The sequence below is a fragment of the Rhineura floridana genome, chromosome 2, assembly GCF_030035675.1.
Source record: "Rhineura floridana isolate rRhiFlo1 chromosome 2, rRhiFlo1.hap2, whole genome shotgun sequence".
NCBI classification, from domain to species: Eukaryota; Metazoa; Chordata; class Lepidosauria; order Squamata; family Rhineuridae; genus Rhineura; species Rhineura floridana.
In genome coordinates this window covers 51,758,214-51,785,219 of record NC_084481.1, presented here as the reverse complement: position 1 = coordinate 51,785,219, position 27,006 = coordinate 51,758,214, and the positions used below count along the sequence as shown (strand labels likewise).

Below are 27,006 nucleotides of genomic sequence, written 5' to 3'. Positions count from 1 at the left end.
TCACACACTCTAGCCTCTATTCAGGCAAACAAGAAGCATTATCAGAGTTCAAACATGTACCAGCCAGGCAAAAGATTCAAGAAGGATATGAAGTAAGGCTGTTGGGGAGGCGTGACCTGGGGAGAGGAGATGTGGCCGAGGAGGGGGTGTAGCCTGGGGAGGAGTCCTGAGAGCCAGAGAGAGGATTGCCCAGACCTGAAGTTCCCCACCCCTGCCTTAGTAATAACTAGGGCTGTGTTCTGGATTCAGCTGAGGCCCGAGCCAAATTGTGCCTACTCAGAGGCATTAGGGCCTTGGCTGAGTCAGGCTGAGATAGCCCCAGATCTCTATGGGTCAGGTAGGGTAGCTAAAAGTGATCTGGGGCTATCAAGGGGTGGGGCATGGGGCAGAAAGAAGAGGTAGATGTGCATGGGAAGAAAGAGAAACTGGGAAAGTGAGGCACCTCTTTGTGGGAGAAAGTAGATGATTTTCCCGCCTGAGCTCTTCTTCTTCCCGCAGGCCTCCCCAAGCCCAGCATGCCAAATCCCCTTTGCGAGAGCCTTTCTTACATGCAGAGAAGCCTCTTGAAAAGGAACGGCACCTTGCAGTATGGACTCCTTTTGCTTATCAGCTAATAAGCAGGAGGATTCACCCTGTGGTGTGCTAGTCACTGCTCACTCGCCGGTGGCTTCCCTGCATGCTGAGAAGCTCCTTGCAAAGGAGCAGCAGCTGGCAAAGTGCAGGATAAAATTGTTCTGTTTCCCAGCTGGTAAGCAAAACGATTCCATCCTGCATGGTGCTGGCTGCACCCGCCTGCTCTCAGTGTGTGTGTGGGGAGAGACTAACGTTTCCTTCTTCCCCCCGAACAAATTTTTAATTTTAAAAAATCCCATAGCCCCACCTCCAAATAGCTTTGGATCTTCGGGACAGGACGGATTGCCCTCTCCAGGGCCCAATGATCGGGGCCACGGGGCAGATAGGGAGAGCTGTGCACTGCCCTAGTATTATCCAACATTAGTCATGCGCAGAGTATATCCACTAAAATCAAAGGACATACATAAGTCTATTGATTTCAGAAAGTCCACTGAGTAGGTCCACTGAGTATGACTGAGTATCACCCATAATGTTTTGATGGCAGTGGAAAACCAAAAGCAAGCCTTTACACTAGTTCCAGATCCATAGAATAGACCAGAATTACTGAATGGGGGAGGGGGAATCCCAAGTCAAATAATTCAAAATAAGAATTCTATTCCTCAAAAAAGAAAGAAAATATGAAGAAGAAAATATCGATTTGACACCATACTACCTTGAAGCTATCACTGCTGGAGCGGGTACTTCCTTAGGACCTAAAGCTTCAGGTTTAGTAGCGTCTACAACAAACACTCTGACAGTAGGATTTTTAGCCCCAGCCTTCAAAGGAAAAAGCAAAATCAGGTAATACAAGATAATCTCTGTGAGATTTAGTTAGGTTATATATTTGAAGTATATTCACTAATAGGCAAAAAACCCTTGCAGTTTAAGAACATACCTATTTGTTGTTATGTGCTTCCAAATCGACTATGACTTATGGCGACCCTGTGAATCAGCAACCTCCAATATTTAGTTTGATTGTATATTTGAAGTATATTCACTAATAGGCAAAAAACCCTTGCAGTTTAAGAACATACCCATAGCCCTCAGATATTTCTATCAAACTTTAAATAGCAGGGCAGCTATAGTGAATGCACGAGGGGAACAGGAGACCTGACCTCCTCTCTGAGATATTGTACTGCCCTACAAATTTGTCAAAATGCAAACACAATTTGGGTTGGTCTTTCACAGTCCAATTGACTTCCTCTGTAGTTTGGAAGAAGTTGGTAACGTGCCTCTGAGCATATGGTGAGTGGTGGCAACACCTGCCATCTACAAAGATGGAGAATTACATTTTTTGGATGTTTGTTGGTGTTCTTACTTTGCTTCTTTTCTGTGTTACTACAGTTTCTACAGAGAATCTAACCTAGAAAATTATATTTCTCTCATTATTCATCCTAGAAAACTGTGTCAAATTTATTTTTATTCATTTCAAAGCCTTTTTATTGGTCATATGATGGTGAAGACAGCCTTTTGTGTTTCAAACTGGAAGTTATGTTCCATTTCTATTTTGGGTTCATTAACAGTTGAATCTGAAACTGCAGTTTGATGTAAAATCAGACTGATTACAATATGTTGCTACTTAAGCAATGACTCTAGCTGTTGGAAAAAACATATTTGGCCTGCCCAAGATACATGTTTTCAGCCTGCTATGCTTAAAGCACTCCACTTAAGGTAAGGTAGTTATGGTCAATTAAAAACAAAGCACACCTAGAAATTTGCTAGAATATATTTCACCTCACACTGTTGTGCAAACTGAGACACTCTTCATGTTCATTGGAGACTATTCTGTAGAACAGTCAGTGCAATTATTCCACAATTGGTTTTGGAGTTTTTTTTAGTGTAAATTATGCAAAGTGTTGCTGTACTTCATATATTCACCGAAACAGAGGCAGTATCATTGTTTTTCAGAGTTTCCCAAATCTTTTTATTCTACAGGAGGCACATGTAGTCTCTCACTCAAATTTGAACCAAAGCTGTCCCTGGCCACATCCACACCAGACCTTTACTTCACTTTAGACAGTCATGGCTTCCCCCCAATACTGGGAAGTTTAGTTTGTGAAGGATGCTGAGAGTTGCTAGGAAATGCCCAATTCCCCTCCCAGAGCTACAATCCCAGAAGAGAGGCTGACTGTTAAACTACTCTCTGCCATGGGAATAGCTAACAGGAGGGCTGAATATCTCCAACAGTGTGTATAGGTGAAAGGATGGACTGGGCCCTTTCTTATGTCATTATCATAATATACAGTGCTTAAAACAATTTTTAGTTTAATGCTACGCATTTAAATTCAGTAGTTAAATCTTAGAATTTTAGCACGTCTGTGTTAAGATATAGTCAAATCTTATTCCAAAGAATTAATTAAACAAACAACAAAACCTAAACATACCTTTGGATATGGTATTGTTATTTTCCTAGGATATTGATTCTCGCCATAATATGAATATTCAATAACTGGTATTCCAGTATCATTGAACTGTATGTATGCCACATTCTTTGCATTTGGAGACCACCACAGTGCATATTTTACGGCAAGCATTTCCTCTAGGAGAAATCATGTTAGATCTATGTTATTCTACTGCACTTTTATGTTATTCTACTACACACATAGGGATAATGATCTACCATTTACTTGGAAGGACACTGGTATACACAACCCATTTCTCTGATAAGCTGCCAAGCACTAAGCAAGAAATGAAGTTCTGTCCTAATGGTAGGCCCACTAGTAGAATGGTACCTGATGGACATTGTTTCTGCTCTACAGGTTGTCTTCCTCGTTTTCTTCTGGATCAATGCCATAGCTAATTAAAGAGGGGTGATAGGGCATACCTATTGCTGCTAAGCTGTTGTCCAGTGTCACAAAGCATGCCATTATTCTGTCTTATTGATTACACACACTCAAGTGAAGCAAAAAAGGCCAAGAAATTTCTCATCTCATGGATTTCAAGAGGAATTCAGTTCAATCCACTCTGAGAAGAATGACATGCACTGTCTGGATTAGTTAGAAATTTTGTGAGATTTCACTTCCCATTCTCCTAACAGCTGCCCCAAGTGGCCTGCTCTTTCCACGTACTCAAGATTAAGGTACCTGCTTTATTAGATGACTACATATTTTTATATTCCTGATACCCACATTTTCGAAATGATAGGATATACTAATGCTGATCTTTAAAAAAAAAAAAAAAAAGGCTGAGGGCAAGCTTCATGTTTGATTTTAGCACTTAAACAATAAATTGTGATGAATAATCCATAGGTTGTTGTTAAAATGTTTTGTTGTAAATGCATTTGCTGCCATGGGCTCCTTCAGGAGGAAAGGTGGGATATAAATTTCAATAATAACAATAGCTACATTCTACTTCAAGTATTGTTCTGAGGAAAGAGGCGACAGGATATGAAAAACCAAGATACAGGATGTTAAAAAACTCCATTAAGAAAGCATTTTATTGGTGTAAAGCATTTAGCAAAGCTGTTGACAAATAATAAATCATGATGATGAATAACCACATGGGCTTGTGGTTAGCAGTTAGTTTTCACAGTTTTAAGGAAGGAAATCCTTATGAGAAATATAAACCTAAATAAATAATGCTATGTTACAAATCAGAGTAAGGCAATGGTAAACCCCCTCTGAATACCACTTATCATGAAAACTCATGAAAATTCATAGGGTCGCCATAAGTCGGAATCGACTTGAAGGCAGTACATTTACATTTTTTATGTTACAAAGAGTGACTTTTGGCTCTTATTCAGAGGCATTGCATCTTTTTGTTGCCCAACTCTTGCCTTGCATAGCAGTAATATTGATTTTAAAATGATATTTACCTTCATAAACCCAGTCAGGAATTCCATTAAATATTTCATTCCAATAACCATCAGTGGTTATTTGAACAGCAGGTTCTCTGGGGTCTTGTTTCAGATAAATATTATTCTGATACACATAAACCTGGAAGGAAAATTTGAAAGTCTGTTGAGCATGATGTACTAGATATAATTCATTCATGTAGTCAACGCTATGGTAGAAAGTATAGCACAACTAAATATGGAGTTGGACACAAAGATCACTCTGTGCAACCAGAAGGCACTTCTGTTTCTACATAACAGAGGGTGTGCTAGTTGTTACTCCCCAGGCTGCAAGGAGAACCCTGTGGGGCACTGTTCAGTGTGGCTAGGAGGGTACAATCATCTCTCTTCTATGTGAATGGAACCACTTTGAGGTCACACCAAATATTTTAAGATCAAAACAATGGTGTGTATCAGTGGTGGAGAACCTGTAGCCCTTCAGATGTTGCTGGCCTAAAGCTCTCATAATCCCTGCTGGGAATGAGGATGAATACTACTAGGGTGGCATTCAATGCTAGTGCTACTCAGAGTAAGCCCATTGATGTTAATAGACATTACTAAGTTGTGTTCATTAATTTCAATAGGTTTACTTTGAGTAGGACTTAGTTGAATACAAACCATAATAATAAAACTTTTATCCTGCCCTTTCTCCAAAAGACGCTCAGGGTAGCAAACACCAAAGTGGTAAGACAATACAATTAAACATAAAATAAAAGCATGTTTGAAAATCTAAAAACAATTAAAAATTTAAAAACATCTAAAAACAATTTTAAAAAATCTAAAAACATGTTCAATTATGGGAATTGTAGCCCAACAGCATCTGGAGGGCCAAGAGTTACCTGCCTCTGGCATATCGTAACAACTAGCATGCTTTGGGGCATGTGATGTTGCCCATGGACCAGAGGTATCTGGACTCAAGTCCTTGCTCAACCTTGAAGCTCTCCTGGTGGTATCCACAGGCAAGTCACTGTTTTCAAGCCTATCTGATCTTTGCTGCATGAGTAAAATGTGATGGCTATATATTTATTTACTATTTACTACATTTATATGCCATCCAAGCTTGTAAGAGCAGCTCTAGTAGACCAGACCAAAGGTTCACCTAGTCCAGCATCCTGTCTTCATAGTGGCCAACCAAATGATGATGATAAGTCCACAAGCAGGACCTGGTATTCTGAAGCACACTGACTTCAATTGTGGAGGTAGAAAATAGTCACATTGGCTAGGACCCACTAATATCCTCCATATGACTTCTCATATTATTTCTTATTTTCCTCTGGAGGAATAGGATACAAATATGGACCAATCTCTAGGTGTTGATGGTGCAGGACGACTCCCAGTGTTAAAGCATACACAAATCCACTTGCAGCTCATAGGCCTGGAACAGTATAGAGCATGGTATGCAAGTGACCCAATCCATATGCATGTATTGGTAAGTCCATAAGAGACAGATCTGCAGGGCCTGATCCTCCCAGCAGAGACAGCTAACTCTAGCCTTGCAGTCCTTAATCTACTCTTCCTGCTGGTTTTCTCAGTACCAGGAGAACAGTAGGGAGGGCGGGTTAGGGATCATGCCAGAATAGAAATACAAGTAGTCTGCTCTTATAAGGATGGAAAGTCTGCCAAAACAAACTGCACTGAGGCAATAGCGCTCCCCACCCCAGCCAAGAACACACTGCTTTTGGTTTGCAACAACCCTAACTGTGTGTAAATCTATCCTACTCTTGGCAATTTTGATTTCTTCTACCCAGTGGCTTAAGGTCTATCTTTACATCTGGGTAGATAGAAGGTGGTCAGAAACTACAGTCTTCGGGAATGTAGCAAAGGGACCCAACTTTTTGGTTCCTATACCTTGGTTTGCCTAGTTTTGGACAAGCTGAAATGTTTCACCCTGGGTCAAACAATTATCAGGACTCTCTGTAAAGCACACACTTTATCTGAGAGCACGACTCTAGGGTGGCATAGCTCTATGCAGCAGTGAAGTGTTTATCTTTTAACATTCAATATTCTAAAGCACAGCTGATAAGCAGAGATAAAAGGTCTGCAAAAATGATGCATGTGCAAACACAAAAGGCAAATAAATCTCATCAAAAAGAAACATTATTCTCACACTTCATGAACTTACTGACCAATTTGTGTCCAACAGGTGACCAGACTATATACTGAATGTTATGCGGAAGCTCATATTCTTTGGCAAAAACACTAGAAAGGGAACGAGAATAAAGATGCAATGACAAAATACTTTGAGGTCAGTACAGTATTTCCTAATGATTTTAATGTTGCAGTGAATATATGACATTCAGTGAATGTTGACATTCATGTGTATAAACTGATAATCCTAGGTCACATCCACACTACACATTAAAAGTACTCTCCCAAAGACTCCTGCGAACTGTAGTTTGTTAAGGGTGCTGGGAACTGTAGCTCTGTGAAGAAGAGTCTCCTTTCAGCACTCTTAACAAACGACAGTTCCCAGGATTCTTTGGTGGGAAACCATGACTGTTTAAAGTGGTATAAGCAGTGGCAGTTGGTGGTTCCATGTCAGTGGAGCAGTAGAATCCAGTCTGGGTTTTAGTCAGAACTTTCAAGGCGCTGTAGAAGCTCCTTTGAAGTTCTGACTAAAACCCAGAGTGGATTCTACTGTCTCACTGACATGGAGCCACCAGCTGCCACTGGGTATAAGAATGTATTAGATATATGCAGAGCTTGGAAAAGTTACTTTTTTGAACAACTCCCATCAGCCCAATCCAGTGGCCATGCTGGCTGGGGCTGATGGGAGCTGTAGTTCAAAAAAGTAACTTTTCCAAGCTCTGCATATATGGTGTGGATGTGACCCTAGATGAATGTTGTGATGGCCTCAAAACAGATACACATTTATTCAGTTTTGAATATACCCAAGTGAATGCTGATGTCATATTTAGGTAACTGAACATTCCCTGATGAATCTCTTGAGTTTTCAAACATTCACAAAGTTGACTGGCATTGTGCATTCAATTTCAGATTTTCATTCTCATGCATGCACACACAGAGAAGTAAAAGGAAGAATACCCATAAATCATGAAGGTGATCCAAACAAAGTTACAATCCACTGATCTCCATTTAGAACAGTGCAGGGTGGTTATCCTCTGTTCCACTGTGGTCAACAGAGTTTAGAAGTGCTTAATGTTTATTCCATGAAAACTATACTTTCAGCACTTCTCATGTGTGGAAGGAATACATAGAGCTAGATCCGAGATGCATTCTGCTACTTCAATTCATGGAAAGGCCTTTGATCTAGCAGAGGCCCCTGCTGGAGGAAGGGGTGGAAATAATTTTTGCTGACCTCCTCCTTTCCCACCACCTAGACTGTTCCAGGACATCTGCCAACTCTTCAGAGCAGAGAAAGGGGAAGCTGTCAAAAATGGCTTCCCCCACTTCCACCAGTGTGACTATCCAGTGAGCAAAAATCTGCTCATGGGAATTCTGGAGCCATACCATAGGTTTTATTTTGAAGGAAGTTGAAAATAGAAATGCAAAGATTCAGAAGGAGATGAAAAATCATAAGTAGCTATTAAAAAGGAATGTTAAGAGTTAAGGATGGTAGTATGCAACTACCAAGATATCTGAATCTTCTACTGCTAGATGCCATTTTTTTAAAGAAAAAATTTGGACTCCTTTCCTTCAACCCAAAGATGCTCATAACAAGTACAGAAAAATACAAATAAACCCTGGAACAGCACTGAACAGAGCAAATACAATTACACCACCAAACCCAGACAGAAAGGCATTCATTTACTTGCAATATGAATGACTGTAACTGTTCCGTCACAATAGAATCAGTAGTGCACCTAAAGGCGGACCTTGGAGCTAAAGTCCAAGGCCTCAGCCCAGACGAGGCCCAAAAGAGCAGCACGTGATGATAGGGGGAAATGGCAAACACGCCTCTTGGCAGCACACTGGGCTAGTACAGGCATGCTGGGGCCCACCGATGTCAATGCTGGTTGCTGCAGCATCCTTTCTTATTTTTAAAAAGATGTTATAGTTGGGACAGCCATCTGGGCATGTACATGGTGACAGATACTCATTTTATTATTTTTATACACATATATACATTATTTTCTACAACAAAATGGTGCTTTCCCCTGCAAGGAAATGTGTTTAGCATCACTGCAGTAGAAGCAAACCCCACTGTATTCCTATAGTCATGATGGTGCTATGATTTAAGTGAGTTTAAAAATATGAAACTGCATATTCTGAGAGAGTATTTGGGTCATACCCTATGCTGGTCTTCCACTAGTGCAGACTTCCACTTGTGCAGTACAACTTTCCCCTCCTCTGCAGCTCCCTGTGCATCCTCACAATCTGCTCCAGAGGGCTGGAGGAACTTCCAAAGCAGTTTTTGAGGATGCACAATGAAAGGAGTGGAAAGGGAAGTCCTGTTCCATGAGCAGAACTTCACATGCACATAATTGGATATATTCCTTTTTTTAAAAAAACAATCAGAGTGGGAGAATTGTTTTGTTTCTTCTCGAATGTACCAGGAATTTAGAAGGAGATGTAAAACACCGAATTTGTGTGTGGTGGGGGAGGACAGAAGAGACATGTTAATTGTTTGTTTCATGACCGTCTAAAAGGGGGAGAGGGCACTGCAAGACCATTCAGCCCAGGGTCTAAAATTACCTAAGTGAACTACTGCATACTGGAAAAAATCAGTGAACCTTATCACATCTCTGTCTACTACTGGTAAAGGCTTGTGGCACATATTATGTCTGCCTAAAAGTTTAAGTCAATTTAATTACAAAGACTCTTCTTGTTGACGTGGATTTAGAAATATAAGTTCTTATAGAAATATAAGTTCAGCATAAAAAAAAACTTGTGCTAACCAACATAGGGAAAAGAAAGAAAAAACTAGTCCCCAGGTCTCTTTCAAGGCTCCCTTTACAAGACCTCTTCTTAGACATTGTTATCTGCAGAGTCAGGAAGTGTCAAGGCAGGAAAGAGGGAAACTGCCAGAGCTTCAGGGGCAGTGAAGGGAGATAAGAATGAAGTGATGTTTTGTCACTCTCTGTAACTTTGACAACAATGGCTTTGCTTTCAAATATGTATGAATAAGTTAACTTTTTCTCGGACAGTTCCTCAGTTCCACGATGGTCTGCAGGAATATCCCCAATGCATTGATTTAATAAAGGTTTATAACTATAAGCCTTATAAAATTATAAACTCAGAGTGGTTATTTTCCACAACAATGTGAAATGTCTCAGCTCCATGCCATCATGATACTGCCACCATATCCAAAGGATTCCTGAGTAAAACTAAATGCTATAAAAAAATTAATTGGTAATGACGCTAGAGATAATTTCACCATTTGCTAGCTTGTTTTCCTAAGAGGAAAAGGTGATGCCTTAAAAGGAGACCAAACAAAAAAATGAGAACAAACACTAAACAAAAATGACTTGGTGTTTCAGCATAAAAGAAAAAACTTTCAATCTTACCCATGTATAAGATCATAAATGTGATAGGATGCTGTATAAGAGTACCTCCAAAGCTGAAAAAGTTACATCAGATATATAGCACAATTAGTTATTATAGTTGAAAGAAACACATTATTCTTCATAAGACAGCATTCAATCCTCCCAACAACCTTTAACAGAAGACTGTGCAAATATAACTGAAATCTTTATGGAAGTTCTGTGAATGTCCACACTGGGACTGCCCTAGGACACGTTATCACAACATGGCCCACATGTGGAAGCTTCTTGAAATGCTTCCTGGTGGTGGTAGCAATAGCTCTCAGAAAGTGTAAGAAATCATCATCATGTGAATTGCCCAGCCAAGTAGAGTAAGTCTACATCAGCAACCACATCACTGATGTGGAGACTTACACCCACCATGACACTGGGCAACCCACAGGGCAAAATGTTCTCACACCTTACGTGCCCACCATGGGCAGGTGCCACCACTAAGGATGAGCAAATCTGTCTAGGTTTTTCTGCGTCTCATTCTTCCAGTCTTAAGTTCGGTTTTTCACATTAGTTTTTTAAAAAAACTAATTTTTTTAAAAAACTCCCCATGAAAATTTATCAGCATTTTAGTGTGAATTTATCCTAATACAATATTCACATTTTTCAAAGCAATTTCCCCTAATGTGTGCATTTCTGCAAAACAATTTCCCTGAATATAATGCATTTTGTATGCTATTTTCATGAATATAATGCATTTCTATTCACACTTTACCCTAGTATATGCAATGTTTTGTATACATTGCTTGGCTGGAAAACCGCATTTCAAAATGCAGAGGAGTGCAAATTTTAAGGGATGACTGTGTTTCAGTTTGAGTATTATTTTGGAAAGGGCCAATTAGGTAGGTTTGTTGTTAACATGCAAATTGAATCAAATTTCTCCCTCATCCCTAGCCACCACTTAGAAATATTTCCAGACATGGGACATAACATGCGAATCGTTTAGACACCTTATGTACTTCTCAATGTCATAAATAATTATGAGTCACTCACCCACCATCTATAAAATCCATATATCCATTTCTAAAATGGATGCCCACTGTGCCTAACTGCTAAGGGGGTAGCAGAGTGGGATAGGGTCCCTGTACAAACAATGCCTGCCCTCCCCTTGCAAAACCATGGTGTCTGTATGGATGGAGTTCAGAATGCACTCCATCTTAGCCCTTATGGAAGTTTGCACAAGTGTGCTTCCCTTGGACCCCTGGGAAATTCTGCTGACAACAGAAGGCCGTGCACCTGTTGGCTTCTTACAAAAGGATCATTCTGTCAGCGAGGAGGGAGATGCCCCTTTGCACAAAAGCATCACAAGCAGCAGTGTAGTGGCAAATTTAGAAGGGCAGCGTCCCTTCATAATAGTCACAACCATGCCCCCTTCTAAAATTATATAATCTTCTAAGATTATAGAATAATCTGGTCGGGCTTGAATACTGCTTTAATAGACTCTTCATAGTGAACACACTCTGCTTTCATGCTGATTGGCTCATAGGACACTGGAGACATAGGGGCCCTGGCTCCAAAAAAGTAAAGGGTCTAAGACCTTTTGACACCCTGGACGACTACATCCTGGATCATAAGGGAGTTTCTCTCATCAACACCACCACCATGATTTAATCGCTGATGGTGGGAGGAGAGGGAGGCAGGCAAAGGAAGAAACAGAGCCCTTGCTTTTCTTTCCTTTCCCCAGCAATGTCCTTATCAGTGGAGGCTGGTGTCCATTGTGGCTGGCAAAGTGGAAGGCAAGGAGAGTGAAAGGTGGTGGGTGTAGCCAGAGCCAATGAGAGGCAGAGCTAGCTAATTCTAGTTTTGTCCCCCTCCTCCCCCCTGCTGAGTTCTACAAGGGCAACACTGAGTGGAAGCTGACCCTCTCTGCACTGGTTGTAAGAGCGAAGGCAGGCAGGTGGGGGCTGGCAGAGGGCATGCTGAGGTTGGTGGGGCGGTGTCCCATTTGCTCTAATGGGCTAGCCTCCAGTGTTTTCCATGTGTCCCCCATCCTGTGCAGAAGATGCAAATCCCAGCTGAAAAACAAGCATTTTACCTTAGAGTAATTGCTTTCCAACAGTATAAAATTCTGGTCAGCCGACATCGCATAGTTTGTGGCATTCACTTTTTTCTACAAGATTTAAAGATGTCAGTTACAATCCAAAGCATGTCCCTTTGATTAATTCACTGTTTTTTAAAAAATGCAGCAATAATACATACAAGTGTGCTGTTAGTCAGTAGCGTGAGCCACTGCCCAGATTCAACATTGTGAAGAATTACATCATCTTCTGCAGACTGATGAAGATACTCATTTCCTTAAGAGGAGGAAAAACATGGATTCCAATAAGCTTCATTACAAACGCCATCTCACTGAAGAATGTAAGAACGGCTAGAGCAAATGGGCTTGGAAATGGATGTAAAATAATAGTACTTCCATTTTGTAATTCAGAAAAGGAAAAAATAGGGCAACCTGAGGTAACTCAGATAGGGGCAGAGATTAAACAATTGAGAAATTATATGGGAGGGTTCTATATGTGATTGCTTTACAGAACCAATAGAAACCCCCTCTTTCTGCCACCCCCCTCTCTCCCCCCTTCCCTCTGTCACCTCTTGCGTTTTCTGCCATCCCCTTGTTTCCCACTCTTTGTCTGCCACCCATTTTCCCTGTTTTCTCCCCTCTTTACCATCTGCATGAAATCAGGATGAGCACTATGTGGCCTCGGGTCACACAGATGGCCTATCCCTGGCATAGAGCTTATCCCAAATCACTGGCCTGGACCAAGAAACCAAATGTGTCAGGGAGACCTGATAGAACACCAGCTGCCTTCTTTTTGTTATGAAGCTTTAATGATAATGTGGTAAAATGGAAATGGACTGCCTTCAAGTCGATTCTGACTTATGGCAATCCTATGAATAGGGTTTTAATGGTAAGCGGTAGTCAGAGGTGGTTTTCCATTGCCTTCCTCTGAGGCTGAGAGGCAGTGGTCACCCAGTGAGCTTCATGGCTGTGTGGGGATTCGAACCCTGGTCTCCCAGGTCGTAGTCCAACACTCTAACCACTATGCCACAAACATAAACCAGGGTTTAAAAACAGCTAGCTATGATCTACCCAAGAATGTGTTTAAAAAGGGAGTCCACGGGGAATAAGAAAGCTGACAATTTGACTAGACCAGGGATAACTAATGTGGTGCCCTCCAGATGTTGTTGGACTCCAACTCCCAGCCAGTCCCAGCCTGGCCAGTGGTCAGGGATGATGACAGCTGCAGTCCAACAACATCTGGAGGGCACCACGTTGGCTACCTCTGGGCTAGAGTTACGATTCTGGGTAGTGGCAACAGAGTATAACCTTCTATACAGAGTTCCTGGCTCACGTTTAATGGGCTACTTCTTCAGGGATGCCATTTAGGGAGGGATGCATCATTCCCATTACTGCACTGTGTTCCACACCACATTTGTCAGAAGCAACTCATGATTATTTCTTAGGAACAACTCACTAGTTTTACACAATGAAGCTGTAATAATCCTATGCTCAATTAACTTGGAAGCAAATCCCATTGGCCTCAGCAACTAGTTACGATCATGCTAATGATATGGCCTAATGAATTCCTACTCACCCCACCCTTTCCCATTCCTTGCACATTTTAAATTCACATATTTATTCATTTTAGAAAACTTATACCCCCACCCTTCCAATGCATTTACATTGCTCAGGGCATCTTAAACAATTAAAAAACAAAACAATCCCATGAAAGAAAACTAAACCAAAGCATTTAAAAATGGAAATGGCTTGGCAGATCAAAAAAGAAATTCTAAAATGAGGTTTCATCACTGCATATTTATGGATCCACGGATTCATCACTTACCTGAAACCCAGTAAGGAGAAAATGTTTTGTAATTAAAATCTCCATCCAGATACTCTTTTAATGTTAAAGGCCTAGGATTATGTCCTTTGTGTTGAGCTTCAAAAATAGGACAGAAATGAGGGAATTAATAACAATGCACAGAAGGAATACTAATCACTTCTAGAACAGTTTTCTTTTACTTCTTTGAGCTGGGCAGTAAATTGAGGGTTTTTTTTGGAGGCTGCAGCCCTACTAGAATCTCATCATATGTCCTTCAACCTACAGCTACAGAAACCATATCAAAAAATAACAAAGTGGGAGAACTACAGTAACATCTCATTTTATACAAGATGAGACCTCCTCAGACCAGCAGGTATGTGATTTTTTTCTGAGCATCTTAAGAATGCCAGTTTCCATTTTGATAGATACCTGGAAACACCCATATGATGTCATAACCATTTGTTATATAACGAACTAGCAATACACTTCAGCCTTCTCCAATCTGGTGCCCTCCAGATGTTTTGGACTACAGTTCCCATCAGCCCCAGCCAGCACAGCCGATATAATTAATGTAATGAATTAGCAGTGAAATAACATCCTCCATTCATACCACACATAGGCAGGATATGTCCAACAGAATATATTGGGGTAAAAAGATCTGCATCCTAGGTTTTTGAACGAATTTCCCTCTTCCCATACTTTTTGGTGTTTCTCTCAAACTATGTTTATTTTTAGAATATGTACATGTTAATGTCCAAATTTTGGTGAACATTAACAACTGAAAACTAAATTTGTGAATGTCCTACTCCAGTGAATGCTGACACTCGATACCCAACAACCATGCAAATGAAACTGTTGGCAGTCAAGGGTGCATCCCAAAAGACAGGGAAATAATGCAAATATGAATACAAATACTAATAATTTGGTGGTAGTAGTAGTAATTATCATCGTCGTTTAATGTAAATGTGGCTGCAAAAAAGGCAAATGCTATTTTAGGCTGCATTAACAGAAGTATAATTTCTAAATTGCGTGAAGTACTACTTCCCTGAGCATGCCCGACATTATCATTCAGCTCAATGCAAACAATTTTAAATATATTAAAAATCAGCCAGGCATTTTTTTTTAACTTTTAAACTACAGAAGATTAAGGTCAGAGTATGGGGCAAGGTCAGTAACAGGATTACAGGTACTCTGTGAACATGGCTGATTTTTAATGAATTTCAACAGATTATGAGAACTCTCAGAGAAAAAAGTCCAAATGGGCTCTGGGTTTTCTCTCTCTCTCTTTAGACTTTGAACTCTTGATTCTTTCTGACTGTTTTGTTTATTGCCATGAAAATTGAGAGGGTTGTGTTAAGCAAGCGTTTCTGAGTTTAGGACTATAAGTTTTGTAAGGTTTTGTTTTGAAATGAGCTTATAGGAAGCATTAGAATGGCATGGGGGTATTTTCAATTTAACATTGCGGAATGTGAAAAATCCACACTGGCTATAGTATACAGCCACTCTTGTGGCTGTATAATCACATGCAAATGCTTGCATAGTGTATGTACCCAGGACTATTAGTAACCATATCCAAAGCAACCGATACTAGGAAAACCAACCAGGAAGATCATCAGGTTCAGAAATGCATGCTAACAGGTAGATGGCTGTTCCAAACACTATTGATAGCCTTGTCAAAATACATTATCTATCATGTGCACCAAAAGTAACACAGGTACACTTTTCACTTGAAGGATTCCTTGCATCGACACATGCAGGCATCTTTATTTTTTCCAGGTTATAGATAATGTCAGCCAAAATTCCTATACCTTAGCAAACCCACAGTAATGCTTGCAAGACAGCAAACAAATTTTCTTGGAATTGTTAAACTAAATGAACAGCTGTAGCTTAAAAAAAAATAGCTGGGTGCAAATTTATTCAAAGTTGCATGCATGTTAAGTCCCTTTGAAAAGAATGCAGTTTGCATACAGTTCATGGACAAAGGATAAGGTGACTTGGTTTTTAATTATGTTATCTTACCTCTTGGAGGAATTAATACAACACACATAATTAACAAAGACAGGAAAAGGCATGAGATCACTGCAATGAGGATTTTCATCTGGATCTGCAGGATAGAAGAAACCAGTTACAAGTCAAGTCATTCCTAAAGTAAAAATCTTAAGGCTTTTGTTATAGTTTATTCCCATCCTCCCAAGGCACAACTATAGGCTTTCAGCAGCAATTGGTATGCCAATGGCAGATGTCTTTTTGAAGTACTGTATGAGTAGAACCGTGGTTTCTTCAGTTTCTTTTTCCAGTTTAGAGCATAGCGTTGTATCAGATATTTTCTCACAAGTGAACAACAAGTTCAGCAGTTTGAAACCCCCGCATTCAGATTTATTTATTTAGTATTATTATTTTTACATTATTATTTTTACAGACCTTCATTCTTCCAGTTGTTTTCTAAAAAGATTTCTAGTTCTCCTTCGCTCTTCTGGATGTCAGTCCCTTGATCTCCAGCAGCAGCTTGCAAAAGCAGTGTCAGCTTTCTCAAATGGAGGCCAGACAGTTTTTTAAAAAAATGTACTTTTATAATCCACGCCAAATTTCAAAGGTTTTCCATAAAATAGGAAACAGATTTTTCAGGGCGTTCTTAGCCCTGAGATGAACTGTGGGTGGCTGCAAAGGGGCTTTGGCTTTATCAACACTGTTCACGTAAACCATAACTTAAATATGCTTACATGAAGAATTTGTGGGTTTTATGACTCAATAGCAAATTGGGTATGTGCTGTTTCACCCTGAGAAGTATTTACAGTGTATTTTGGCAATACCTGAAGCAGGAAACGTATTGAAAATTAAGATGATGTGTTCATGATAGAGCAAGAATTTAAGGGAAAAACAGATTAACCATTGATTTACACACACACACACACACACACACACACAATTTATAGCTTGGGGAAGGGGCTTTAACTCAGGAGTACTGCACATGCTTTGCATGCCAGAGGTCAACTCCCACATTTCCAATTAAAAGACAGCAGGTAGCACATGAAGGAAAGGACCACTGCCCAAGACTCCAGGAGAGCTGCTGCTAGTCAGAGCAGACAATACTGGACATGATGGACAAATACAATGATATGGCATAAGGCAGCTTCCTAGGTTCTTATCAAAGACCTCCCCAAACATTTATTTGCTTAGGGCTTAATAGTTTCACTTTCAAAATAGTTTCACTTTCATCTGACTTTTATTGAGAATTCATTCTGGTATGTTTGCAGGGAGTTTATACAATGAACATTTGTCTTGCATTCATCCTGATTTGTTTGCGGGTACACCTCCCCATTAAGGGTGCATTCATTCCACACTTGTCAATGGCATTTCTCTGCCACTTTTCTAACCCCAAAAAGTCCATTTGTTTGTTTATTTATTTAATTAAATTTTTATACCGCCCATAGCCTGGGCTCTCAGGGCGGTGTACAACAGTGAAAGCATTTCATATACAATTTAAAATCTAGTCATCATAATCAACAATATAGATATACATCAGTAAAAAAGTTAAAAACATAATTAAACCCATAAAGAAATGCAAGTTAATAGATAATTACAAAAAAGTGTGGCATACAAACTGAGTTTTATTTTTTTAAAATACCAATACTAAAAATACTAAAATGCCTGGGAAAAGAGGAAGGTTTTCACCTGGCGCCGAAAAGATAGTAATGTAGGCGCCAGGCGTACCTCGTCAGGAAGGGTGTTCCATAGTTCGGGGGCCACTACCGAGAAGGCCCTCTTTCTTGTAGTCACCTTCTGTGCGTCTTTCTGAGTAGGCACCCGGAGGAGGGCCTTCGTTGTTGAGCGCAGTGTACGGGTAGGTTCATATCGGGAGAGACGTTTCATCAGGTATTGTGGGCCCGTGCCGTGTAAGGCTTTATAGGTTAAAACCAACACCTTGAATCAGGCCCGGAAACATATAGGCAGCCAGTGCAGGCGGGCCAGAATCGGTGTTACATGTTCTGACCGCTTGGTCCCAGTTATCAATCTGGCCACTGCATTCTGCACAAGCTGCAGTTTCTGAACTGTCTTCAAGGGCAGCCCCACGTAGAGTGCATTGCAGTAGTCCAATTTTGAGGTTACCAGAGCATGAACGACTGAAGCAAGATGTTCCCTATCCAGATATGGGCGTAGCTGGGCCACCAGTCTAAGTTGGTAAAAAGCACTCCGTGCCACCGAGGCCACCTGCGCCTCAAGTGACAAGGAGTGTAACCCCATCCAGAGCAGGTCGTACATCCATCATCTGGTCAGGGGATCCATTTACTAACAGCATCTCAGTCTTGTCTGGATTGAGCTTCAATTTGTTCGCTCTCATCCAGTCCATTATCGCGGCCAGGCATCGGTTTAGCACCTTGACGGCCTCACCTGAAGAAGATGAAAAGGAGAAGTAGAGCTGGGTATCATCAGCATACTGATGAAAACGCATTCCAAAACTCCTAATGACAGCACCCAGCGGCTTCATATAGATGTTAAAGAGCATGGGGGACAGAACTGATCCCTGCGGAACTCCATATTGGAGAGCCCAGGGCGTCGAGTAGTGCTCCCCAAGCACTACTTTCTGGAGATGACCTGCCAGATAGGAGCAGAACCACTGCCAAGCAGTACCTCCAACTCCCAAATCCTCAAGCCTCCCCAGAAGGATACCATGGTCGATGGTATCAAAAGCCGCTGAGAGGTCGAGGAGAATAAACAGGGTTACACTCCCTCTGTCTTTCTCCCAACACAAGTTGTCATACAGGGCGACCAAGGCCATCTCCGTGCCAAAACCGGGCCTGAAACCCGATTGAAATGGATCCAGATAATCGGTCTCATCCAAGAGTGCCTGGAGCTGGGATGCAACCACCCTTTCCAGAACCTTGCCCAGAAATGGAACATTTGCTATCGGCCTGTAGTTATTAAGATTCTCAGGGTCCAGGGAAGATTTCTTCAGAAGTGGTCTCACTACCGCCGCCTTAAGGCAGTTCGGGACCACTCCCTCATATAATGAAGCATTAATCACTTCCCTAGCCCAGCCGGCAGTGCCATCTCCAAGAGGGGCAAGGATCTAACACTTTTTAAAGTGGATTTGTTGTGTTAGGGTGACAGAACGCTTTAATCCATTATAATCCCACAAATTTAAATTTCCTGGTATCTGCTTGAATTCATCCCACAAAATACTGACGTTTTCACTGTTATGTTTCTAAAAGATCTCATTTGTAATTTGGTCTCCTGGATGTGTAACAAATCTATTATTTATAGGGCTGCAACCTTTAATTGTGCTAGAGATTAAACCATTCAAAGCATATTTATTTATGCAGTTGCGCACACGCACTCATGCATGCGCACACACACTTATTTGTGTGTAAGTCCCATTGAATGCTGACAGGGTAATCCTTTTTAATGTATAACAGAGTGGAAGAAAAATTGAGGGACACCTCGCCTCTTGGAATGCACGGTACTTATGTAGAAGTGGAGGAAACTGTGCTTACAATTTTTTTGAGAAGGGCTTAAATGTAATGTTGTGTTCTCCTAGCTGCCAAATCTCATTTGTGCTGCAATCCAATACATGTCGACTCAGAAGTAAGTTCCCTGGGTTCAGTGGGACTTACTCCCAGGTAACTATGTATTGGACTGTAACCTTAGGCTCCAATCTAACCTGAAAGAACGTCCCATTGAACTCAGTTGAATTTACTTCTGAATAAACATGCTTAATAGAATTGCACAGTTAGTCCCTTAATGAACAACACTGACTTTCTTTGCTCATCAGTGCCTGCCCCTCACCACCCCACTTTTCAGATGCAGCCCCTCAGCCTTCCTTTCAATATATGAAATATTGAATGGAGAAACTTAAAACCCAACTTTTTCTGGTTCTGTCTGCCAAATAGCCATTGAATGATATTGTCAGCTGATGATCTCAGACTGGAAATGGATCAAATATCAGAAAGATTGTTAAACCCAACATGCAGCTTTCACCAAAAGTACACCAGAGTGAAGAAACTGGGAGAACCTTGTTGGGTCGAGGATACCACCTGCTTTTTCACAGAAGCTGTTTGCTCCTTGTACTTTTTGTGAGAGTCAACAACAAGGGAAAAGATAAGGGGCTGCCTAAGGAGCAAAGAATCCTAAAACTGCAGTTTGTTGAGGGTTCTGAGAATTGTAGCTCTGTGAGGGGTAAGCTACAATTCCCAGGATACGTTGGAGTATGTGTGCTTTAAATGTATGGTATGTGTGCAGTAGGGTTACCAAGTCAGAAGGATCCCAAACTCTGAGATATCAGGGGTGCACCCTAGTGATGTCATGGGGCAGACCCTAGTGATGTCATTAAGCACGATACATTAAGCACCATGGTTACTTGGAGCATACAATTCAAACAAAAACATTTCTCTGATTGGAAACTAAGATAGAAATCTTAGCTAAAATATGGTGTTCCCAGGTCCAGCTGAAGTGAAAGAATCATTTCTTCTCACCTGCTTAGGGAGCCTGGGTGAAATGGAGACAGACTGCCTTCAAGTGGATTCTGACTTATGGCGACCCTATGACTAGGGTTTTCATGGTAAGCAGTATTCAGAGGGGGTTTACCATTGCCTTCCTCTGAGGCTGAGAGGCAGTGACTGGCCCGAGGTCACACAGTGAGCTTCATGGCTGTGTGGGGATTTGAACTCTGGTCTACGTGCTTCTGGCAAAAAAAGTTTTAAGTGCCCTCAGGCCAGGCCAGTCACCAGAAGGCCATTGTGGGAAGAAAGGAGACTAGTGTGTTAGAAATGTTAGATGGGAGCACTCAGGAGTAAAGATGGATGTCCCTGAAGGCTGCAATTCTAAACAAAAACAGAAAGTGGCAAGCATCCAGAGAGCCAGAAATAAAAAAGGGGGGGGAAACCCCAAGATGCTGAAAAATGTGTATTTTTTATTTTTAAAAAAAGCCCAATGCATTTTGGCCACTGGATAATCTGGCCTTCGTCAGGGGCTAAAATTAAAATTACAAAGACACACTACATTATTACACATATAACACAAAATACATTACAGTATAAAATAATGTCTTGCATAACTAATCAAAAGTTTTTACTTACATGGACTGGTCTGCAGTGTTCTTTTCTAGCAAAATTGCTTGAAATTATAAACGACCACACAGAAGAATTCACATGAGCGTGCTTATGTATATGCATCTCTAAATCCGGTGTGACTAATTGAACATAGGGGAATTAATGAGCAAATGAGGAAAAGGAATGTAAAAGGGATCATCGATAATTGCAAAAATTCATAAGAGAGGAAGAAATTCTAATCTCTCATTGAGACAGCCAGGGGTCAACATTTTTAGTTCCAAAATCCAAACTATTTCTCTCCTTAATAAATCATTACTTTTTTCCACACTTATTTTTTCTAAAACTGAAAGCTTAAAATGGGCAAAAGAGTGACGACATCTAGCAAAATGCTCCACCAGCCCCCCCCCCAGATCTCTTGTTTTTAATATTGCTGAGATGTTCCCCTATACATCTTTTGACAGTCCTTAATGTTTGGCCTATATAAAAGTTTTGGCAACTGCATTGAATCCATAAATGACATTGGCAGTGTTACATGTAGAAAATTGGTTCAAAGTGTATTTTTTATGATTGACGAGATTGACAAACTCTGTCATCTTGCATGTAAATCTGCAGTAGGCACAATGCCCACAGGGATGATAACCCATGGGTATATTTGTGCCCGGTATGGTGTTGAGAACTGGGTGATTGTTGTCCCTAAATTCACTTCTAATCAAAATGTCTCTCATGTTCCTGGTCCTCTTGAAAGAAATCATGGGTTTCTCATGACATCCAGGAATATGACATATAACATGCCAATGCCTTTTAATGCTACTTTGTAGTTTATTAGTGACATGATTAAAAGTCAAATTGCAATTCAAACAATTAGAAGCTGTTTTAATTGTTTGTTGCAAAAGATTAGTGCGTTTTGTTAGGGCAGCTTTCCTGAAATTATCCTCAACAATATTTTTCAGATAACCCCTCTTGAATAAATGTTTTTTCAGAATGTTGGATTGCTGTATAAAATCTCTTTCAGAGGAACAATTGCATTTAATCCTTAAAAACTGACTGTACAGTAAGTTCTGTCTTAGTGATTTTGGGTGGGAGCTATCAAACCTTAGATAAGTGTTTATATCTGTGGGTTTTCTATATATGGAAGTGCTTAAATGATTGCCTTGTTTCCCAGTTAATAAATCCAGAAAATTGATTTCTTCCAGACTGTGGTTGAAAACAAATTGGATGTTGACACTCCTGCAGTTTACCCATTCAAAGAAATTACATAGATGTTCAACCGACCCCTCCAAATGAGAAACACATCATCTATAAACCTCCACCAACACACAATCTGTCCGCAAAAGGACTAGCAGCTGCATTAATATCTTTTTCAAAGGATTCCATATACAAATTGGCTACTTCAGGGGCGATAGGGCATCCCATGGCTACCCCTTTAATTTGCCAATAAAGTGAATTACCAAATTTAAAGTAGTTCTTGCACATAGCTATTTCTGCCAATGTACAAAGAAAATGGGGGGGGATGTCTATCTGTTCTCTTTTCTAATGTATGATGAATAATATCTATAGCTTGTTCCTGAGGTATGTTGGTGATCTCACATCCATAGTTACCAAGTTATCCTGGGGTTCAATGGGGGTGGACTGTACCTTATTCATGACATCTGTAGAATCCCGTATAAAAGATAGAATAGCAGGTACGAAAGGTTCAAAAAAACGATGAACAAACAAGGAAAGAGGCTCTAGAATGCAGTTACAGCCAGAAACAATAGGATGACCAGGTGGAGGTGTTATTCCTTTGTGAATCTTAGGCAGTTATAAAAAAAACTGGAACCCTAGTTTGCCGCCCTGGGCTCCTGCTGGGATGAAGGGCGGGATAGAAATAAAATAATAAATAAAACAAATAAAACCCTAGGATTTTTGTTAACCAAAAATCTGTGTTCATCACTGGAGGTATAATCCAAGTTTAAATCTTCCTCAAGGATGATTTTTATTCCTGGACAATATTTGCAGTAGGATTATTAGGACATAACATATATGCAGCTTTGTTTGTTAATTGGGATAAAGTCTCCATTTTATATTCAGGAGCATCCTGAATAACTATGGCCCCACCCTTATCAGCTTGTTTGATTACAATGGAGGAGTCACGTGATAATTCCCATAGAACAGTGGTTCCCAACCTTTATGAGTACAGGACCCCCTATATAAGCTCAAATTTTTATGTGACCCCCTCCCCCCAGGGAGGCAGGCTGGCTGCCAGGAATGAAAGGGGAAAGCAGCCTTTCCTTGCAGCCTTGCTTCTTTTTGTTTCACAAAAAGCCCTTTCCTCTCATTCTGAGTAAGGGAGTCGTCAGCAGTGGCAGTGCGAGGAGATGGAAGATTGTGATATTAATCCCCTTTTTTTCCTGGTATCTCTACCCTCAGCCTCCTTTAGCATCTGTGATGTATTTTATAGGCAGATGCCTGCCCTTGGTGCCCGTGAAAGATGCTCTGGTGCTTCAGCAAAAATCCTCCCCTCTTGTCTGGAGCAAGGGGGAGGTGTCATCTGCAGCGGCAGTGGAAGCAGACAGTGTCCAGGGAGTGAAGACTTTTAAAAATAAATAAATAAATAAATGATTCATTTCTTTACTGTTCGTGGCCCCCCTGGGGATCACGGACCCCAGGTTGGGAACCACTGCCTTAGAACATGCTGTTCTTTACTATTCAAATTATGCCATAAATGTTGAGATGTTGTTTCTATCCTTTCTAAATCCTGCGAGACTAATCTCTCAAATGTTAGTATGGAAGGATCTGCTTACCCAGTGGGCATAAAATTAGAGGGAGTTCTAAATTTGCTTTTAGAATCTGTAAACTTAGAGACAGTCCCTCCAAAGTATTGTCATAATTTTATATTCCTAAAAAAACGAAACAAATCTAATCTAACTTGAACAGGGTCATGCTGGGGAGTAGGAACAAAAGAAAGTCCTTTATAAAGTACACGTCTTTCTAAACAACTTAAAGTCCTTTTGGAGAGATTAACGACTAACGTCTCCTCCTAAGTCGATACGGGGGAGATCTGTTCCTCTTGGATCTCTTCTGGTTCCCATTGTAAGGAGTTGTTCTTTTGTGTTTGCCTCTGTCTTCTAAAAAAAATTGAGGAGTTAAAATTGGAACTGTCTGCATCGCTACTCTCAGCAGTAGTGGAGTCCCAGTCTTTGTGTGATCCAACAGAGCTTTCTTGTATAGAAAATGTCATTCTTTTAGTTTTTTTTATATAGCCAAGGATACACCCTATTTGTTTCATAGTTACCCTCATCCCTTAAATTTTTTTTATATTTAAATGCCTTTAATTCATTGTAGAAGACTTTGAGCTCTTGATCTAAAGACAATTTCTGTTCCATTCCTTGGCCATTCTTTCTCTTATGTTTTTCAATATGCTCATTAAGAGATTGTTTCAGCTCAGAGTTGATTTTAGTGGAGGTGTCTACTACTAAAACCATAAGGTCTTGCAAGCACGTGTTAAGAATGGCACACCATTTGCTCATAAATTCTTCATTACCTTGAAACATGCCAGGTGCTTTTAAAATTCTTAAACCCCTGGGTACGCATTGAACACAACAGTATTCTAACAAAGTGGAGGCATGTAATTCACTTCTAATCATCCTCTTATGTTGCTGTATAATACCCTCACAAGCCATGTTGTCCTCATTGCTATTATCAAAACTGGATGGTTGCTGTAATAATTTGTCCAAATTTTCTTTTGAGTAATTGTGTGTGGTATCCCAAGCCATGAATATCCATAAAAGATGAAAACCAAAAGATGCCAAGCATCCAAAGAGCCAGAAATAAAAAAGGGGTGAAACCTCAAGATGCTGAAAAATATGTATTTATTTTCAAAAAAAGCCCAAACGTCCATGTAAGTAAAAGCTTTTTTGTACAGTTATGCAAGACATGATTTTATACTGTAATGTATTTTGTGTTATAAGTGTAATAATGTAGTGTGTTTTTGTAATTTTAATTATAGCCCCTGACGAAGGCCAGATTATTCAGTGGCTGAAATGCATTGAGCTTTTTTTGAAAATAAACTATACATTTTTCAGCATCATGGGGTTTCCCCCCTTTTTTATTTCTGCAATTCTAAACACACTTACTAAGGGACTAAACCCCATAGAACTCAGTAGGATTTACTTTGAGTAGATATGGTTTGGATTGTGCTGTTGGTAAAGCTTGACTAGGGTTCCTCTGCAAAGATAACCATATCCAAGGGGTTGGCAACCCACTGGCTGGAATTCCCTGCCCCTGTCTTTTAATATGGCTGCTCCAAAGTTCTTTACAGACTTGACCCTTCACTTCAGAAAGAGGCTTGAAAAATGAGTAAGATTCTCTACCTTTTCTGCCTACCCTGTGGGCTGCTATAAACTCACTTTGACAGCTAACTCAATTCCAGTAAGTAATAACTGACAGAGAGAAAACAAATATGGTTTGGTCTACCTTCACAGGCAGTAGCCTGGGAACAACAGCAGTTGCAGCCACATTTCCCAATATGTGAATTCTCTTTTACCACTATTGGGCAAGAAACAAACTCATGCAACCAACAAGGTGCATCATCAATGGGCTTAAGGGGGTTGAGCTGAGTGCATTGAACCCTGTTGCTGCTTCTAAGGTTGTAGGGGAGTGAGGTTAAAGATAAATGAAATGCAAATAGAAAAAGATAGTGATGATTTCCTAAATGCAATATCATACCAACCATAAGATACCTATGAGTAAGGCAGAAAACTCAGCATCCCACAACCAGTTAAACAAAAACTAGAAAAATCTGGCAGCCTGTCAGCCACTGTCACAGAAGTCCCCATGCATCACAACCTGACCCAGAGGCTGCAGCCAGTGCAGAATGCTGTGGCACGATTGCTGACATGAGTGAGACCCTATCAGCACATAATACCACAGCTCTGAAATCTGTATTGATTGCTGATTTGCTACCAGGCCAAGTTCAAGATGGGCTTTCCATGTTATGGGTGCCACATAGTACTTGTTCTGCTCTTGTAAGAAATGAATCCTTTAGTGTGTCAGCACCTACGCTTTGGAACTCCCTGCCTATTGATATTAAGCAGACACCTTCATTATACTCTTTTAGGAACCTGCTAAAAACATTTTTGTTAAGGCAAGCCTACCCAGGCATGTAGAAGCTATAATGTTTTTTATCTGTTTTTAATTCATAGTTGGTTTTATCATTTTGAATATTTTAAGTACCTGTCTTTAACTGATTTAGCCAATAATTATATTGTTTTAATTCCTTCTGTAAACCACTTTTTTACAATAAAGTGGTATATACATGTTGTAAAAAAAATAAAAAATGTACTGCCTTCAATTCGATTCCGACTTATGGCGACCCTATGAATAGGGTTTTCAGGAGGCTGAGAGGCAGTGACTGGCCCAAGGTCACCCAGTGAGTTTCATGGCTGTGTGGGGATTTGAACTCTGGTCTCCCAGGTCATAGTCCAACACCTTAATCAGTACACCACACTGGCTTTCTGTAAATAAAATACATAAATAAATTTTAGAATGACTGGGGCTCTTCGGTCTGTTTTTACTTTTAGGAACAAAGGAATCTGCCTTATACCAACTCAGGCCATTTGGTACCATCTAGCTCACTACTGATGACTAGCATCGGCTGTCCAGGATTCTAGGCAATAGTCTCTTCCAGAGATTGAATTTTGGACCTTTGCATGCAAAGCATATGCCCTACCACTGAGCTAAAGCCTTTCACCTGTTTAAAAAGGTATCTTTTAAAATTGTTCTTTTCCATTCACTAACGAATGCACAGCATGCCTAGGGCAGATCCACACCATTCATTTAAAGCAAATTCAATACACATTCGAAGCACATGAATCACACCACATAATCATCATGGGCACTATAGTTTGGTGAGGGTGATAGGAATTATAACTGTGAGAGGGAAACTACACTTCCCAGGATTCTTTGCGGGACGTCATGTGCTTTAAATGCGAGTTGGATGTGCTTTAAATGTATTGTATGGATTTACTTTATAAACTTTGCCTGCATGTAAATCGTTTTAATTAATTTTTTAATATGGAAATGAGTTATGAAGTTTACTGGGTGACCATGGGCTCCTCGCCATCTCTCAGCCTAATCTGCCCCTCAGGATGAAGACAACAGAGGGGAACCATGACCACCTCAAGGAAGAAGAGCACACTTAAAATGTAGAGGAAATAACA

At 40.4% G+C, this 27,006-nt stretch overlaps 1 protein-coding gene across 4 annotated transcripts in view; it reads right to left on the bottom strand.

The window, feature by feature from the left end:
* Positions 1 to 27,006, bottom strand: part of LOC133376468 (prolyl endopeptidase FAP-like) — an 81,213-nt gene that overhangs the window by 46,335 nt on the left and 7,872 nt on the right. For 2 of the 4 annotated variants that reach the window (XM_061608635.1, XM_061608638.1), the window contains 9 exons: positions 15,780 to 15,864; positions 13,782 to 13,877; positions 12,139 to 12,233; positions 11,975 to 12,049; positions 9,913 to 9,965; positions 6,571 to 6,643; positions 4,427 to 4,547; positions 2,997 to 3,151; positions 1,286 to 1,389 (listed from right to left, as the gene is read on the bottom strand). In XM_061608635.1, the coding sequence (XP_061464619.1) occupies positions 1,286 to 1,389; positions 2,997 to 3,151; positions 4,427 to 4,547; positions 6,571 to 6,643; positions 9,913 to 9,965; positions 11,975 to 12,049; positions 12,139 to 12,233; positions 13,782 to 13,877; positions 15,780 to 15,864 (857 nt within the window). Of the gene's footprint in view, positions 1 to 1,285; positions 1,390 to 2,996; positions 3,152 to 4,426; positions 4,548 to 6,570; positions 6,644 to 9,912; positions 9,966 to 11,974; positions 12,050 to 12,138; positions 12,234 to 13,781; positions 13,878 to 15,779; positions 15,865 to 16,181; positions 16,395 to 20,833; positions 20,893 to 27,006 lie in introns of those variants that run through there. The other 2 variants (XM_061608637.1, XM_061608636.1) reach the window with 2 other exon arrangements.